The sequence below is a fragment of the Copadichromis virginalis genome, linkage group LG3, assembly GCF_057382275.1.
Source record: "Copadichromis virginalis isolate Kocher_CV1m ecotype Utaka linkage group LG3, C_Virginalis_male_GT1.1, whole genome shotgun sequence".
NCBI classification, from domain to species: Eukaryota; Metazoa; Chordata; class Actinopteri; order Cichliformes; family Cichlidae; genus Copadichromis; species Copadichromis virginalis.
The window spans coordinates 50,183,956-50,198,593 of NC_140620.1; the positions used below are offsets into that span (position 1 = coordinate 50,183,956).

General features: G+C 40.7%; 1 protein-coding gene across 3 annotated transcripts; it reads left to right on the plus strand.

Annotated features, from left to right (window-relative positions):
• The first annotated feature begins 3 nt into the window (after positions 1-3).
• majin (membrane anchored junction protein) lies at positions 4-13,734 on the plus strand. 3 transcript variants are annotated; one of them, XM_085451529.1, is made up of 10 exons: positions 4-249; positions 435-551; positions 2,363-2,408; positions 2,507-2,582; positions 2,768-2,866; positions 3,471-3,487; positions 3,740-3,870; positions 9,593-9,659; positions 12,554-12,621; positions 13,094-13,734. In XM_085451529.1, the coding sequence occupies exons 2-10, from the start codon at positions 451-453 to the stop codon at positions 13,137-13,139; spliced, it is 651 nt and encodes a 216-aa protein (XP_085307655.1). In that variant the 5' UTR covers positions 4-249; positions 435-450; the 3' UTR covers positions 13,140-13,734. The 3 variants fall into 3 exon arrangements, with proteins under 3 accessions (XP_085307655.1, XP_085307654.1, XP_085307656.1); XM_085451528.1 differs by having other exon boundaries at positions 4-207; XM_085451530.1 differs by having other exon boundaries at positions 4-207; positions 12,557-12,621.
• Positions 13,735-14,638: the final 904 nt, after the last annotated feature.

The following is a 14,638-nucleotide window of genomic DNA, read 5'->3' on the forward strand; positions in this document are numbered from 1 at the left end:
TTTCGCCGTCACCATAGTGACACCTGCTCTGACACTGTGGATTGGAAGAAGACGTGAGGGATCCAACGAATCACAGCAGCCCGAGCGGCCGGAAGGCGGGAATATATCCTGCTCAGCAAATCTCGAGACGAATCAGACGTTTGATTGACGGATACAGATTTAACTGTTCACGGTCTGCTTGAGGTCGGAGATAACCCAGTGAACGAGGTAGCGAATTCGAGGTCGCAATTTTAAGCATTAGACAATACGGTAATTAAAAAAAAACTAAAGCGAGAAAGAAATTTTGTTTTTCTAACATATGTAAGGACAGTACTGCATGTGAAATCTGCCCTGTATAGCTATCTGAACATTTTCTCCCTGCTGTATTTCCTATTGAATCCTCACTATAACAATGAATACATGAATTGGCTAATTTTCTCATTTTATTTCCTAAGCTCATTTAGGTCGACTATGCCGTTGCAGGCCTTCTCATTTCCTCTCCCAGAAACTCGATTCTTTAAAGCAGGGAGTTTCATCTACAAGTTCACGATCAGAGGAGGCTCCAGCTACAGGCAAGGCAGTGTTATACACAGTGTTTCGTACTCAGGCTCTAGTTTATATGTGTACAGCTCAGAAAAATGAAAGGAAGGCTTTTTAATCAGAGTATAGCTTAATATTAGCTAAACTTCAGCAATATTGATGTGGTCAGTTAAACAGCAGATGGGGTTGTTAATTAGTTTCAGCTGCTGCAGTGTTAATGGAATTAACTAAAGGTTCACAACAACTGGGCGACAATAAGACAACCCCCAACACAGCAACGGTGTTAGAGGGTGGACGTCACTGACATTTTTCCCCTCCTGATCGTTTGTCACTATTTTTTTTAACTAGTTTTGCATCTGGCTAGTATCACTGTCACTGCTGATAGCATGAGTTGATACCTGGACTCTACAAAAGTTTCACAGGTAGCGAGACTCCTCCAGGATGCCCCGACATTCTCGGGCTTGCATACAAGCACGTAGGGGCCATGCAAATTACTGGGTACCATTTTGAGTTGCTCCAATGAAATTTCGGCCCATTTTCAGAGTTTTTCGAGTTCAGTTACTCTCTAGGTTGATAATTTTCATTTTCAGGAAATTCTGCATGCTTTCATTCCTAATACACGACTCAGTCAATATCAGTATAGTTATCAAGCATCGTAGTCACAGTGAGAGACAACTGTAATGCTAAGCGCCTTTAAACCGACCGTCTCTTTAGTCTTCTACTAAACAAGGCTTTGTTTGAGATCTGATGTGTTTTCAAAGTGTTCCTGTGATTTTTTGTGATTAGTGCGTTTTGCCTCTCTTCAGTATAGAGAATGAACCAACGTCACATCCCCACATAAAAAAGCAGAAATAAACATGGTAACAGTCGAATCCTAATTGTGTGCTAGTGAAGACTTTCTTGTTTGCTCGTTTCTTAGTAGTCTTTCTCCAAACCAGAATGAGCTTTACTAGCATTTTCAGCTATGAAATACTTTAACTGTGTCTAAGCCTGAGACGATTCCACTTCCACGTGTATGTCTTCAAAGCAGAGCAAACCTGCAGCACAGCTTCAAATCAGTACACGCGCTGCAGAGAAAGTAAGGATTCAGGTTGCACCTACCTTTTTTCTTCTTGCCACGTGGGACATCCCTTTTCCTTTGATAGTCTAAGTTCTTTAAAGCACTGTAAAATGTTTTCAATCCCCAAATCAGTTGGGGAAACAGCTGTGCTTCAAGCTTTGATGATTTCCGTGCTTTTAATGCCACTCTTTATAAGGGTTTCTGTTATATATCACGATATATGATTCCTGGCAGTTATTTTGATCAGCAAAAGAGAAACATATCTCACTGGAGCTGTATGTCTATATTCCAGGATAATGCCCCATAATAAAAGTCTGAGTGATCCTTGATTCTGCCTTAAAGCTATTTTCTGTTATTTAAAATACAACATACATGTTTTTTTTACACATTTAAAGCCCTGCAGCACTTAACCGTTTCTATTTCTGTCAGGACAACTTTAATCAAAATATTCTCACCACAGTGTGTCATATTTGGTCGTACAGTATGGCTCTGCTCTGGTGTCCACCCATACTCTATCAAAGCAGCAGCAGCAGCAGAACCTCAGTGGTAACAGAGGGGGTGGAGGTGGGTTGCAAAGAAGCTTGCAGTCATCGAAAACTATTCATGCTGAAATGGTTTAAATAGCACAGTTCGTATGGGAATTCCAAGCAGGATGGCCAGGTTGATAAAAAGCCTTTAGTGACACGATAGATATTATATTTAACCTTACTGCTTTTGTAATAAGTTGACAACTTCTTTAAGAGAGAAACTTTATGTGAGCATCAAATGGGTGTGTCTCAACAGCCAACAGGATGTTATGGGAGAAGTCGCCTTCAATCAGGAATTAGAGGTAATTGTGGATCCTTCTCAGCACCCATGTGTTCTTTCACACACTGTTCTTTTTTAGATCCTCTTTTCATGTTTGTGCCTCTTCTTCTCTGTTTTAAGGAAATTATTAGAACCGTTCTTGGCAACCTGGATGACCTTCAGCCCTTCTCCTCCACCCATTACATCATCTTTCCTTGTATCCTTCACCTCTGCATCATCTCTGCGTTTAAGCGCCTTTCATCCCTCAATTTGACCCATTATTTCTCTACCTATGCTACTAAACTGATATAATACAGTCCATAGGTATGTAATAAGGATCACAGAAGTCAAAATGTGAATGGTAGCTCCTGCCTGGTGTATTTTGTTAACTGTAGCTGTCAGATAAGAAACAGTGGGAGAGTGTGTGCAAACATGATGAGATGAATCTGAGCATCTACCCTTTCACTCTTATCCTCTACCTGGAGAAAAACATGCAGAACGGTGAGGGCAGCTGCACGTCTGCTGGATATCTTGCAGCTTTAAAGCTGACGTACTAACATAACACACTATAAAGTAAAGGAAGCTTCAACTAAACTGACTTTCACCTTTTTTTTTTTTTTTAATTATGTTTTAAGGACAGAATCTGGGAAGAGAGATTTAATTCGTCACCCTTATTTATCTTTTTGTGTCATCAAAAACAAGATGCAAGCAGAGGCATGGACGAATACTTTATAGAGGTTTAGCAGTTTTCTATTCTTTATTTTATGCCACCTTGTTGCTTCTCCTCTGTCCATCTCTTAAGGATGACTCCACTTCATCTGACAGATAAAATATGTCAAATGGCCCATAAAATATAACAATACATCATAACACAGCTATATTGTGCAATACCTAATATTAACTGTTTTCATTTAAAATTATGGCTCCAAAACAAAAAAATTCTTTCCCTGTTGGTTTACACCTGCCTTCTTTATAACTCATCTTTAAGACACGAGGAAATAAGGGAAGGAATCAAAGAGAGAAAATCTTGGGAAATGAGAACAATGATCAAGGATAGTGTTCAGGGATGATGATATCTCATGTCAGTTTATTTGTGTTCTTTCAGGGTCTCAATCAGTGGAGGTGAGTGGATTATTATGTTACTCACAAGAGTACACGAGAGAATGTTTACATTTTATATTCAAACTATTAAACAAAGAAATATATGTTGCTGTGGTTAGTGCCGAAAAGTTCTGCTCTGAACACATAGTTTAAAGTTAAAATCAGTGACTAGATGAAAGGTTGTATGATGTTTTCCTTATAATATAATAGAGTGCAATCAGGTAATACAACAGTACAGTCGAGCTGGGAAGTCATTGAAGCGTCTTTCTGTAGGAGAATGATGTAAGGCAGCACATCCCTTCCATTCCTGAGCCTCAGTTAAAGAGAGATTCACCACTAGAGGAGGCCATACTAAAGGACTTAATCAATGACACGGAGGCCGAAAACAGGGTGGCAGTGACTGGGTGAGTGTTCTCTCTCTACATACATCTCTCACAAACTGCATTTGCTCCATTTGTAACATTTAAAATTGTCTTTGAAAATGTAAAAATTGCATATCTTCAACACTCACCTGGTTCTCTTGTGACAAGTTTTATGCTAATGGAAAACAGCAGAAGTTGCACTTGGTTTGAAGTGAAATGGTGAGCTAGTTGAAGGTGGCGAGAGAGCAGACACATAGTTAGCTACTCCCCTAAGTTGGGCATAATAAACCCACCACATACTTTAACAGGCCAAATAAACGTGAGATGATGGGTGGTGGGAATGAACAAAGAAGTAGAAAAACGAACCGGCAGCAATACAAAGCTGTGGTACAACCTGGAATCGTCTTGGAAAGCGAAGATGGCACAACAGAAGAAGTGGACCGCCAAGTTCACAACGAGACACTCCGAGTTTGGCTTGCTACAATCGGTAGAGACATAAAAGACCTTACGCAAGAGCTAAAAACCGAACTAAGCACTTTGAAAGGCAAACTGAAAAGAGAGTTAAAAGAAGAAATTGGTGCTCTTCAGCAGAAACTTGAGCGCGAGCCAACTGAGCATGTAAACAAACTATAGACGTAGAAGGTGAGCCTCACTGAAGCCCGGATGCACATAGCAGATGGAGTTTTATCTTCAAAGCTGATGTTCGAAGCAGGAAAAATGAAAAAGCGTAACGATTTGAGTGAGTCTAACAAGGACCAAACTGTGATGGCTGGATTACTGGGTCAGAACGTCTCCAAAACTGCTGCTCTTGTAGGGTGTTTCCGTCTGCAATGGTCAGTATCTATTAAAGTGGTCCAAAGAAGAAACAGTGGTGAAACAGAGACAGGGTCATGAATGGCCAAGGTTCGTGGGGAGGCTGGCCTGTGTGGTACGATCCAACAGACGGGCTACTGTAGCTCAGATTGTGGGAAAAAGTTATTATTGGTTCTGATAGACAGTTGTCAGAATACACAGAGTATCACAGTTTGTTTGCATAACCACAGACCAGTCAGGGCAGAGCTTTAATCTCAATGTGTAACATACCGACGATGTGTCACACCCCTAGGTGTCACATAGTAACGAGAAAGGTACCCTTCCGTGTCCTTATCAAACGCTTTGTGTTGTCAATTGAATCCAATAGAAACATGCTGATAATTTGTCACAGTCATCGGTATGTTCCACGTTGGGATGAGAGCGTGTTGGTCAGGGTGTCCATGGTGGCCCCTGTCCACTACTGAAAGTACCAACAATGGGCATGTGAGGATCAGAACTAGACCACAGAGCATTAGGGCAAGTGGCATGGTCAGATTCCACAGCACACCTTCACGGGTCTGGTGAAGTCTGTGCCTCGACAGGTCAGGGCTGTTTTGGAACCCAAAGGGGGACAGATTTGACTGGACAATTTAAATCGGACCAACACAACAACAACAACAACAAAAAGCTGTCCAGTTCTGCTTCCTCTAAATTAGATCCAGCTCTAGATTTAAAACCAATGCAAACTGCAGAATAACATTGTTCTTATCCTGACTTCATGGATTAATCCGTTTGCTCCCTGTACATTTTATAATTGATTTTAAGATAATAATAACTTCTAAAGCACGCCCGGACCTGCCCTCTGCTTCATCTGAGCCAGTCACAGCGTTAGATCCACGGATGGAGCCTTTCCAAAGTCAAGTTTTCAGTCTGAAGGTCATCATCCTTTTTCAATTGGGGCCTTAGAAGAGGACATAAAGCTTGTAGAGTCAGTTCCTTTAAGGACTTGCTTTTTATGTGATGACATCTTTTATCGCCCTTTTTCTCACTTTTTTTCTATTGATTAACATATTTTAGTCTTCTGGTGTATTCCTTTTTTATTTAATCGTTATAATTATTATTGTTATGATGATTATTATTATATAGGATCGGCTCATAGCTGACATACTTTTGGCTATCTGGAGGACTGCACCAATGCACATCTTGTAGCTTCTGTATTGGCTCTGTGTACACGCAGAGCTCGACAAAGGGTCACCCAGTGGGGGCCTTAACCCTCGTTTAGATTTACTCTATTTCAGGTGAAATAAGGTGACTGAGTCACTGAGGTGACTGACATAGGTAAACTTTCTCGGAAAGAAGCCAGTGCATATTTTTGTGTTCTCCTTCGGAGTCCATTTATGTTGCTGTTATAAGACGATGCGAACAATAAGAGGACACTTGTTCATACAAGTATTATACACGCACAGTTTAGGGATCAAAATCAGCGTCCTTGCTCATAAAATCACTAAGTCATTCATTTTGACGACCACTTTGTTTCACACACACAAACGCACGCTTCAGTGGTTCTTGCAGTTATGAAACAGGCAAGAGGCGCCACCTCAATCACTCTGACAGTCAGATCAGTGGGGCGAAAATTATTATTTGAAATGTGTGCACACACATAAACAAGGTCTCGTGTTCCATCTAGTTTAACTTATGTAAACAGAAGTGTCTCCTTTTTAAAACTCAGGAAACACACACACACCCTGCAAACGGCACAGCCTCAAGCTTCAGAACCAATTCACAGGAAATAAAATTTCACTGAGATTTTTAAGCCTAGTCTTGAAAGTAGAGATAGTGTCTGTCTCCCGAATCCAAACTGGAAGCTGGTTCCACAGAAGAGGGGCCTGAAAACTGAAGGCTCTGCCTCCCATTCTACTTTTAAATACTCTAGGAACAACAAGTAGGCCTGCAGAGCGAGAGCGAAGTGCTCTAATAGGGTGATATGGTACTACAAGGTCATTAAGATAAGATGGGGCCTGATTATTTAAGACCTTGTATGTGAGGAGCAGGATTTTGAATTCAATTCTGGATTTAACAGGACGCCAATGAGGGGAAGCCAAAACAGGAGAAATCTGCTCTCTCTTTCTAGTCCCTGTCAGGACTCTTGCTGCAGCATTTTGGATTAACTGAAGGAGGGAGTTTTTAGGACTTCCTGATAAAAATGAATTACATCTCTACTGTTTTCCTGTGAAGCAGGATCAGTTATAGTTAGGCTCTCAATTGTATTTTTAACACAAGCCACCATTGGTTCACTTTTCTCTTTTCTGGGCCTTGACTCTAAATGATGGTTATTTTCAAGCCTCTATGTATCTGGATTTAGAAGTTCTTGTTTTTTGCACACAAATCATATAAGCACTGCTGTTTTTAAGATTTCTGGCCAATCGGAAGCTTTCTGAACCAGAAAGTTTCCTTAGTCACAAGAAAAAATGAATAGTTTAGTGCCCTTAAGGGCGCTTGTAGAGTTTCTTTGTACTTGCTCACTGACCTAATATAGTGTGGATGGCAGATTATGTTAGATCTAAAGATGTACAAGGATATTTCATGGAAGGTTGGCTTTTTTTTGACATGTACTATTTTGATAAGCAGACACTTGATCCAGTATAAGGAAGCAGTTAATGATGAAGCTTATGCGCAAATTTCATACACAACTGGCATTGTGTAGTTATTTGCTCACATGGCAAAGTACTTCCACTACATTTCTCCCACTGTAATCTACACACTTCCATGTGAGACCCTCGCTAACTCGGTTGTACTGGCTCCCATCAATTTCAGGGTCCACTTTAAGATGCTGTTTTTAACTTTTAGAACTCTGCATGGACAAGCACCAGCATCTTAAAGTGGACATTTACATCCATACATCCCTAGCAGGTGGTTGTGAACAGGGCCTGCCTGCTGTGAACTAAAGGAGGCAGAGCCTTTGCAACAGTGGTGTCATGGTCCTCGGTCGTTGACCCAGCATTTTGTGTTTCATTTTGGTGTCATCTTATGTTTTGTGTTAATTCTTATTTTATATTAGGGCTTAGGGTTTGGGTCTTGTGTTTAGTGCTTTAGTGTTCTCCCTCCTGTGATCTGTTCGTGTCCCTGAGTTTGTCTTTGTGAATTTCCTGTTTTACTTTGAAGGTCTGTTATCACTGTGTCAGCTTGTGTTTTCCTGTCGTCTTGTGAATTAGCATCTGCTGTGCTTCCCTCCTGTGTGCCATTACCTGATTACCTTTTGTGTGTACATATCGTGGGTGTCAGTCTGTGCTCCTTGTCGGTTCGTCTGTGTAACCTGTGTCATTCTGCGTCTTGTGGTCATCTCTACGCCACACTCTGATCTTCCTTCCCAGCTCTTCATCCCCTGCGTACCTCCTTACGTTTTCCCCGGCTGTGACTTTGTGAGTTATGGTTTTGTTATTATTAGTTTTCCCCAGTTTAGGTTCATGTTTAGTTCTGCCCTCGTCTTTTGTTATCGAGCACTGTAAACAAACCTCACTCGCATCTCCACCACTGTCTGCAACTTGGGTCCTCATTCACTCCACCACGGCTGCTGCCCCAGCTGTGACAAGTGGCCCCAGACTCTGGAGATCTCTCACATTGAGCCTGAGATCTGTGGTGTCTTTTAAAAAGCACCAAAAAAAAAAACTTTTTAAACTTGCTTTTGGCAAATAGTTGGTTCTTATTTTGCTCTTTTTTTGTGTGTATTTTATTTATTTCTTGTCATTGACCTAGCAGATTAAAGTTCTTGGACTAACATGTTTTAACAGTAGGTTCTTTATTTGGCCAGACTTGGGTGGTGCTTTCTGTGAAAATAGTAGAACCTACTTAGAGAATGACAAAAGCTCTGATAGTTTGCTGTTACTGTCACAGTGTCAGAGTTTTTAAGAACTGTGCAGACTAGTTACAGTTAGTAGAAATGTAAAAGAAACTAGATGATCTAATAAATGACCAAAGATCTGCCATCAACGATGTGATTCCGGGTTCTGACTTATGGTGATAGAAGTTAGCTAGTTGCTGTGTGTCCCTTAATTTTTGAAAGCCAGCATTAAAGTGCAATACCACTCTCTACTATCTTGGATATGTATATACTAATATGAATACATTCATTTTTTTAAGCAACATGGTGATCGTCAATATCCCCCCCCCCCCCCCCCCCCCCCCCCCCAAAAAAAAGTCTGCTGGGTTTTTTTTATGTGTGTAATTTGGTCATATTATCATATTTTAAAGACTGCTAGTTCGTTCGAGGCTGGGTGTCATGCCCAAGAAAAAAAATCCTTCAACAATCCCAAAATTTTATCCTGGGATCTGCAGGTAACTGTTGCAACTGTTGTGCCACCTTGCATGCGTCACCAATCAGAAAGAAGCTGAACACAAATTTCAAAAGACCAGGCCTCAACGACAGAGATGTTTGCTGTAGTGAGACAGCTGCTCATCAGAAGAACCTCAAAGCAGCTGTAAAGCCAGTTGAAATTTTGATTGCTTGTTCCTCTGCCTCAGGGACTGGGTCAGGTACTTGCATTCACTGATCGTACTACGGTTTGTGAATAATAGCAAAAGCATTTAAAGGTTATGTAAGGCCTTGTTTCTAAAAACTGAAGTAGACATGGAATTGGACTTTTTAACAACATCCTAAGCAAATACGCAAAGGACTGAATGCTGATAGATGGGCTGGATTTAAATCCTATTTTGAATCCTCAAATGTATCACCTTAATCTGTGGAGCCACTATTTGCTTGTTAAAATAAAAAAATCAAAGGCGAACATTTTCCATTTGATGACAAAGGTATCGATCTGTGGTGGCCGAGCGAGCATAACGCACACTTAAACGATCACACCAACACACTTAAATCAGGACAATTATTGCCGAGGCAACCAAAACTGACTGACAGATCTTCTTGTATTTATAATAAAGTTCCTCAGATACTTGAAAGTTGTCTGTGTCTAAATTACAGCAAGTTGGACTTGGTCAGTGAGCACTCTCAGGGAAAGACCAAAGAAGATCCAGGACACGTTGACAAGGTGATCCTTTCCAGTTCGACGTTTTACTCGTAACTTCTGATCGATTCTCACACTCTTCCGTGTAAAATTGAAGCATCAGTCATTGTTTAGAGTTACGATTCCAACGCTTCAAACTCTAATGTCAGTCTTGTAACACCCTTTCATTTCCTCTCTGACACACACACTCTTGTAGCATCTTTGTCTTTATTGCAGCCCGAGGCTAACATTAGCGCAGACAGGTAGGATAACTAGTGTCATTAAGGTTAATAATAGCATTACATCAGACACAGAACTCTGTAATTGTGTGCATGTGAGAGAGTGGTGATGTGCTTTCGTTTAATTAGCAGTAAAATCCAAAATTACCCCTCTCTCCGTTCCTTTCTCGTTCATGCCCTTTCATCTAACCTGATCCTCTGTTTCTACATTTGTCCACTCTGTCTTTTTCCACCTCTCGCTTCTGTTCCTTTTTTTCCCCTTCAGCATTTGTTTCAAGTGGAAAAAATGATTTAAACTTGTTATGTCAGCCCTTTGAGTTATTATTGTCTTAACGCTGAGAAGGAAGTGTCGATACAAGTCTGCAAGCTTTAAAAAGAATTATGTTCGAACGTTGTGGTCTTGATGATGTTAATGTACATACGAGCTTTAAGAGAAGGATGGCAAACATTTTTATGAAATTAATTTCAATTTAAACTAATGTTGACTGCAAATTTGTGGTTATTTTAAGGCCGTAGTTTGCTTTTTACATGTAGTTTTAGTAACCCAGGACTTGTCTGTGAAGGTTCTCAGTCATCCAGGTCATCGTAGTCAAAGGAGCTTGCAAAGAAAAGCGTCTGGACTTCTTTAAGTTGCTTGAAGACGTTTCACCTCTCATCCGAGAAGCTTCTTCAGTTCTAAGGTCAAATGGTGGGGAGTCCCAGATTTAAACCTAGTGGGAGTATCCCCTCGCAGAGGGACAAAAGGACCCCCTGATGATCCTCTAATCGCCTGAGCCAAGGTGTGAAACTGGGTGTGGGTCCCAATCAGCCAGGGTTTCGGGTGTGTTCATTGTGAAACCTGGCCCCACCTTATCATGCGAATTCCTGAGGTCAGATGGCCCAGGATGTGAGTGGGCGTTAAGGCGTCTTGGGAGGGATCTCAAAACTGGATTATAGATGGCAGACAGTTGGTGTGGTAAACCACCGCCTCTGTTCAAAGATGGTCGCTCACAGTGGACATAGATGGCTTCTTTCACTCCTCTCTGTTCAAAAATTGGATGCCAATGTTCACATTTTGGACAGAGAGGACAGATGGTTTGAAAGAGGAGTGAAAGAAGCCATCTATGTCCACTGTGAGCGACCATCTTTGAACAGAGGCAGTGGTTTACCACACCAACTGTCTGCCATCTATAATCCAGTTTTGAGTTCCCTCCCCAGACGCCTTAACGCCCAGTCCCATCCTGGGCCATCTGACCTCAGGAATTCGCATGATAAGGTGGGGCCAGGTTTCACAATGAGCTCACCCGAAACTCTGGCTGATTGGGACCCACACCCAGTTTCACACCTTGGCTCAGGGGATTAGAGGATCATCAGGGGGTCCTTTTGTCCCTCTTTGGGGACGATACTCCCACTAGGTTTAAATCTGGGACTCTCCACCATTTGACCTTAGAACTGAAGAAGCTTCTAGGATGAGAGGTGAAACGTCTTCAAGCAACTTAAAGAAGTCCAGACACTTTTCTTTGCAAGCTCCTTTGAATAACCCAGGACTTCACTTACTGAAATAATTTTGTGGTCGCATTTGGCTGTTTCTGTTCACCGAAACAGCCAAATGTGCACTTGCTGGTCACCTTATTACTGTTCAGTAAACCTTGCTACTATCAGTTTGGCTCAGCTTTTGCCTTCAGAACTACCTTAATTTCTCATTACACAGATTCAACAAGGTGCTGGAAAGATTCCTCAGAGATTTTTCTCTGAGTCTTTCACATGACAGCATCACATAGTTGCTACACATTTGTTTGCTGAACATCTGTGATGTAAGTCTCCTGTTCCGCCAGATCCCAAATCTACTCTATTGGATTGATCTGGTGACTGTGGAGGCCATACGAGTACAAAGAACTCATTGTCATGTTCAAGAAACCAGGTTGAGATGGTTTGAGCTTTGTGACGTGTTGCGTTATCATGCTGGGAGTAGGCATCAGACGATTGGCTCACTGTGGTTGTGTACCAATGGATGTGGTCAGCAACAGAATTCAGAGAGGCTGTGGCGTTTAAATAATGCTAAAGTAGTACTACGAGACCCAAAGAGTACCAATTGTGTACCACTAACACCAACTTGAGCCATTCATATAAGGCTGGAGGGATCTATACTTTTATGTTTTTACACCACATTCAGACCAAGTTGAATTTTGCTGCAGAAATCAGACTCATCAGACCAGACAACATTTTTCCAATCTTCAATTGTCCAGTTATGGTGACCTCATGAATTGTACCCTCAGTTTCCCATTATTAGCTTACAGGAGTGGTACCTGGTGGGGTCTTCTGCTGCTATAACCCATCTGTTTTAAGGTTCCACATGTTTAGCTTGAACTTCAGCAGGTTGTCTGGACCATGTCTTCACGTCTAAAGCCATTGAGCGATGCAATGTGATTGGTTGGTTACATATTTGAGTTAACAAGAGTTGAAAAAGTGCACATAACAAGTTGGCTGTTGAATGGACCACTGAAAACCTCATACTGGCTTAGTTAATGCATCTCTTCCTATGCCCTTTTGTGGCTCTGTCCTGGTCAATTCACATACTTGAACATTTTAGATTTGTTTTGGGGGTATTTGGGTTTTTTATGCTTTTTGGGGTTATATCACCATATGGGAAAAGTGGTGAAAACAAGTTATAGCAGGTGTGTGTTATTTATCTATATTTTCTTCTCTTTTTTTAAATAAAAGCAGCCTGAGATAGTACTGCAGGAGCAGGGGACACCTGTGAGACCAGGATTTCTGAAGCAGCTGGCCAGGTCAGTATGACAGTGCAGTGCCAACACCATCAGTAGAGTTTTTCCTTGAATGCTGCAGGCAGACACAGCAGGGTAACAGTCAGACAGTTAATTGATTTTTTACACCCAGGGGAGAAACAAGAGCTGATTTGTACGGTCGATCTGCTGATAAAATAAGATGTCAAAGATTACAATGGGTTGGGAAGTCCCACTCTGCAGGAATGCTGTAATTCCTGTGCATGTAAGCACAGAAATTACAGTATTCCTGCGAAATGCCTGCTCACAGTCGCCCGATGTCCTTAGGCATATCAAGGACTGACATGAGCATGTTCTGAACGAGCATGCCAAACCATTTAACAAGTCTTTTCGTGGTGGTAATGAAATACGGTAGCAGCTCTGTGGACTGAGCCCAAGAACCCTGTCTTAATGTTATCAAATGTGCATTTCGTTCACTGCAACAATCTCTAAAAGTCTTTGTTTTTTTTCTTTGCAGCCATGTCTTCCCTTTCTCATTGTTCGTCAAAGATCCAGAGAATTAGAAAAGCATTTCCTCAGTAATATTACCAACTGAATTGTTTATTGATATGATGCGTGTACAGTGAGTCAGTGATGAATGAGGTTCATAGGAGCACAAACTCACTCAACATTTATCACTTAAGTCAAGGCTGAATTTAAAGTTAAGCTTAGGGATAGAGGTTGTGGTTAGGCATGTTATGTGACCGCTTAAGTTTATTTGTGCGTGGTTGTTAAGAAAAAAAAAATAGAAAATTCACAGAAATTATTTTAAAGTTGCAGAATAGAAATTTATTGACATACAGTTTCATTACAAATTACACAGTGCATTGTTCCTCTTTTTCATTTCCAACATTCTTTGGTTTCATCAATAGATATTATTTACAAAATGACTTTAGTTCAGATTCTTAAATATAAATAAATTGTGTACATTCTTTGGTCTCATGACTGTGATTAGTGGTTACTACAAGAATGACATTCCTCATATATTTGAGCTTTACGTTGTTTCCAAAGACGGTATTTCAACTTTTTTGTTAATCGAAGTCAACAAAGACATGACTCGACTGTTTTATCGACTGCTATGTTTTCATTCATTTTATATTAAAGTCATTCTAAATCTGACTTTCGGTTCCTGCGAGTTTGATTATATCTGTGTCCTGACACTTGCTACTGAGTCACAAAGTGTGATGAAAGATGATTGAATTATGAAGTGTTTGCCAAGCCTCAAAGCCCCGAGGCAACACTATAAAAATGTTTAGTTTGTGTGCAGTGTGTGTGTGACAGAATGGTTTCTACAGCCTAAACTCAAAGCATGTCAATCAAGTTTCTCTTACATCACATTTTACACAAAAAAACTAACAGCACATTAAAAAGCGTGAATTTTTCATCCAGTAATAAAGTAGTTAGATCTGTAGCCAGAGAATTTACTGTCTACAATTTCAGGGTGTCGTGGTCATTAGTACGTTTAGTACTGCCGGGAGCTTCTCTATTTTGGATCTCTTGTTATTTCATTTCCTGTTATGCTCATTTTCGATCTTGGACTTTACTAGAGTAGCTTTGCATGAATCACATATCAGATTAATCTTTAATTATCTAATACTGAGCCTTGGTGCAGCCCCTCAGCTCTTCTGCTGTCAGAAATAAGTCGTTTTAGCTCCTCCCCCTCACCTCAGGCTCACTTTGTTCTGATTGGCTGTCTGTCTTAAACAAAAGATTTGAATTGTGTGCTATATATGTAAACTATATATATGTTTATAGCCAAAACTCTGTGCTTCTGATGACCATATTAAGGATGAGTTTAATTAATATGAGCGTCCACCACTAAAGCAAAGTATATATATTTCACAAAATTAAGGGAAAGCATAATAGGTCCACTTTAGTGAAGGAGGCCCTGCTATGAAAGTACCATATTACAATGTCAGTTAAAGTTAATTTTGTTCAAACAAGCCAAAATGGACAGAAAAAGAAAAGTTGTCAGTATTTTACTGCCTACACTGTAACCTGGTTTCTCATTGTGGTTAACATT

Coding starts and splice junctions, on each gene's coding strand:
- majin (XM_085451529.1), top strand. CDS start 451: ATGCCGTTGCAGGCCTTCTCATTTCCTCTCCCAGAAACTCGATTCTTT. Junction 2,409..2,506: donor CCTTCAATCAGGAATTAGAG/GTAATTGTGGAT, acceptor CTCTGTTTTAAG/GAAATTATTAGAACCGTTCT. Junction 9,660..12,553: donor ATCCAGGACACGTTGACAAG/GTGATCCTTTCC, acceptor TTTAAATAAAAG/CAGCCTGAGATAGTACTGCA.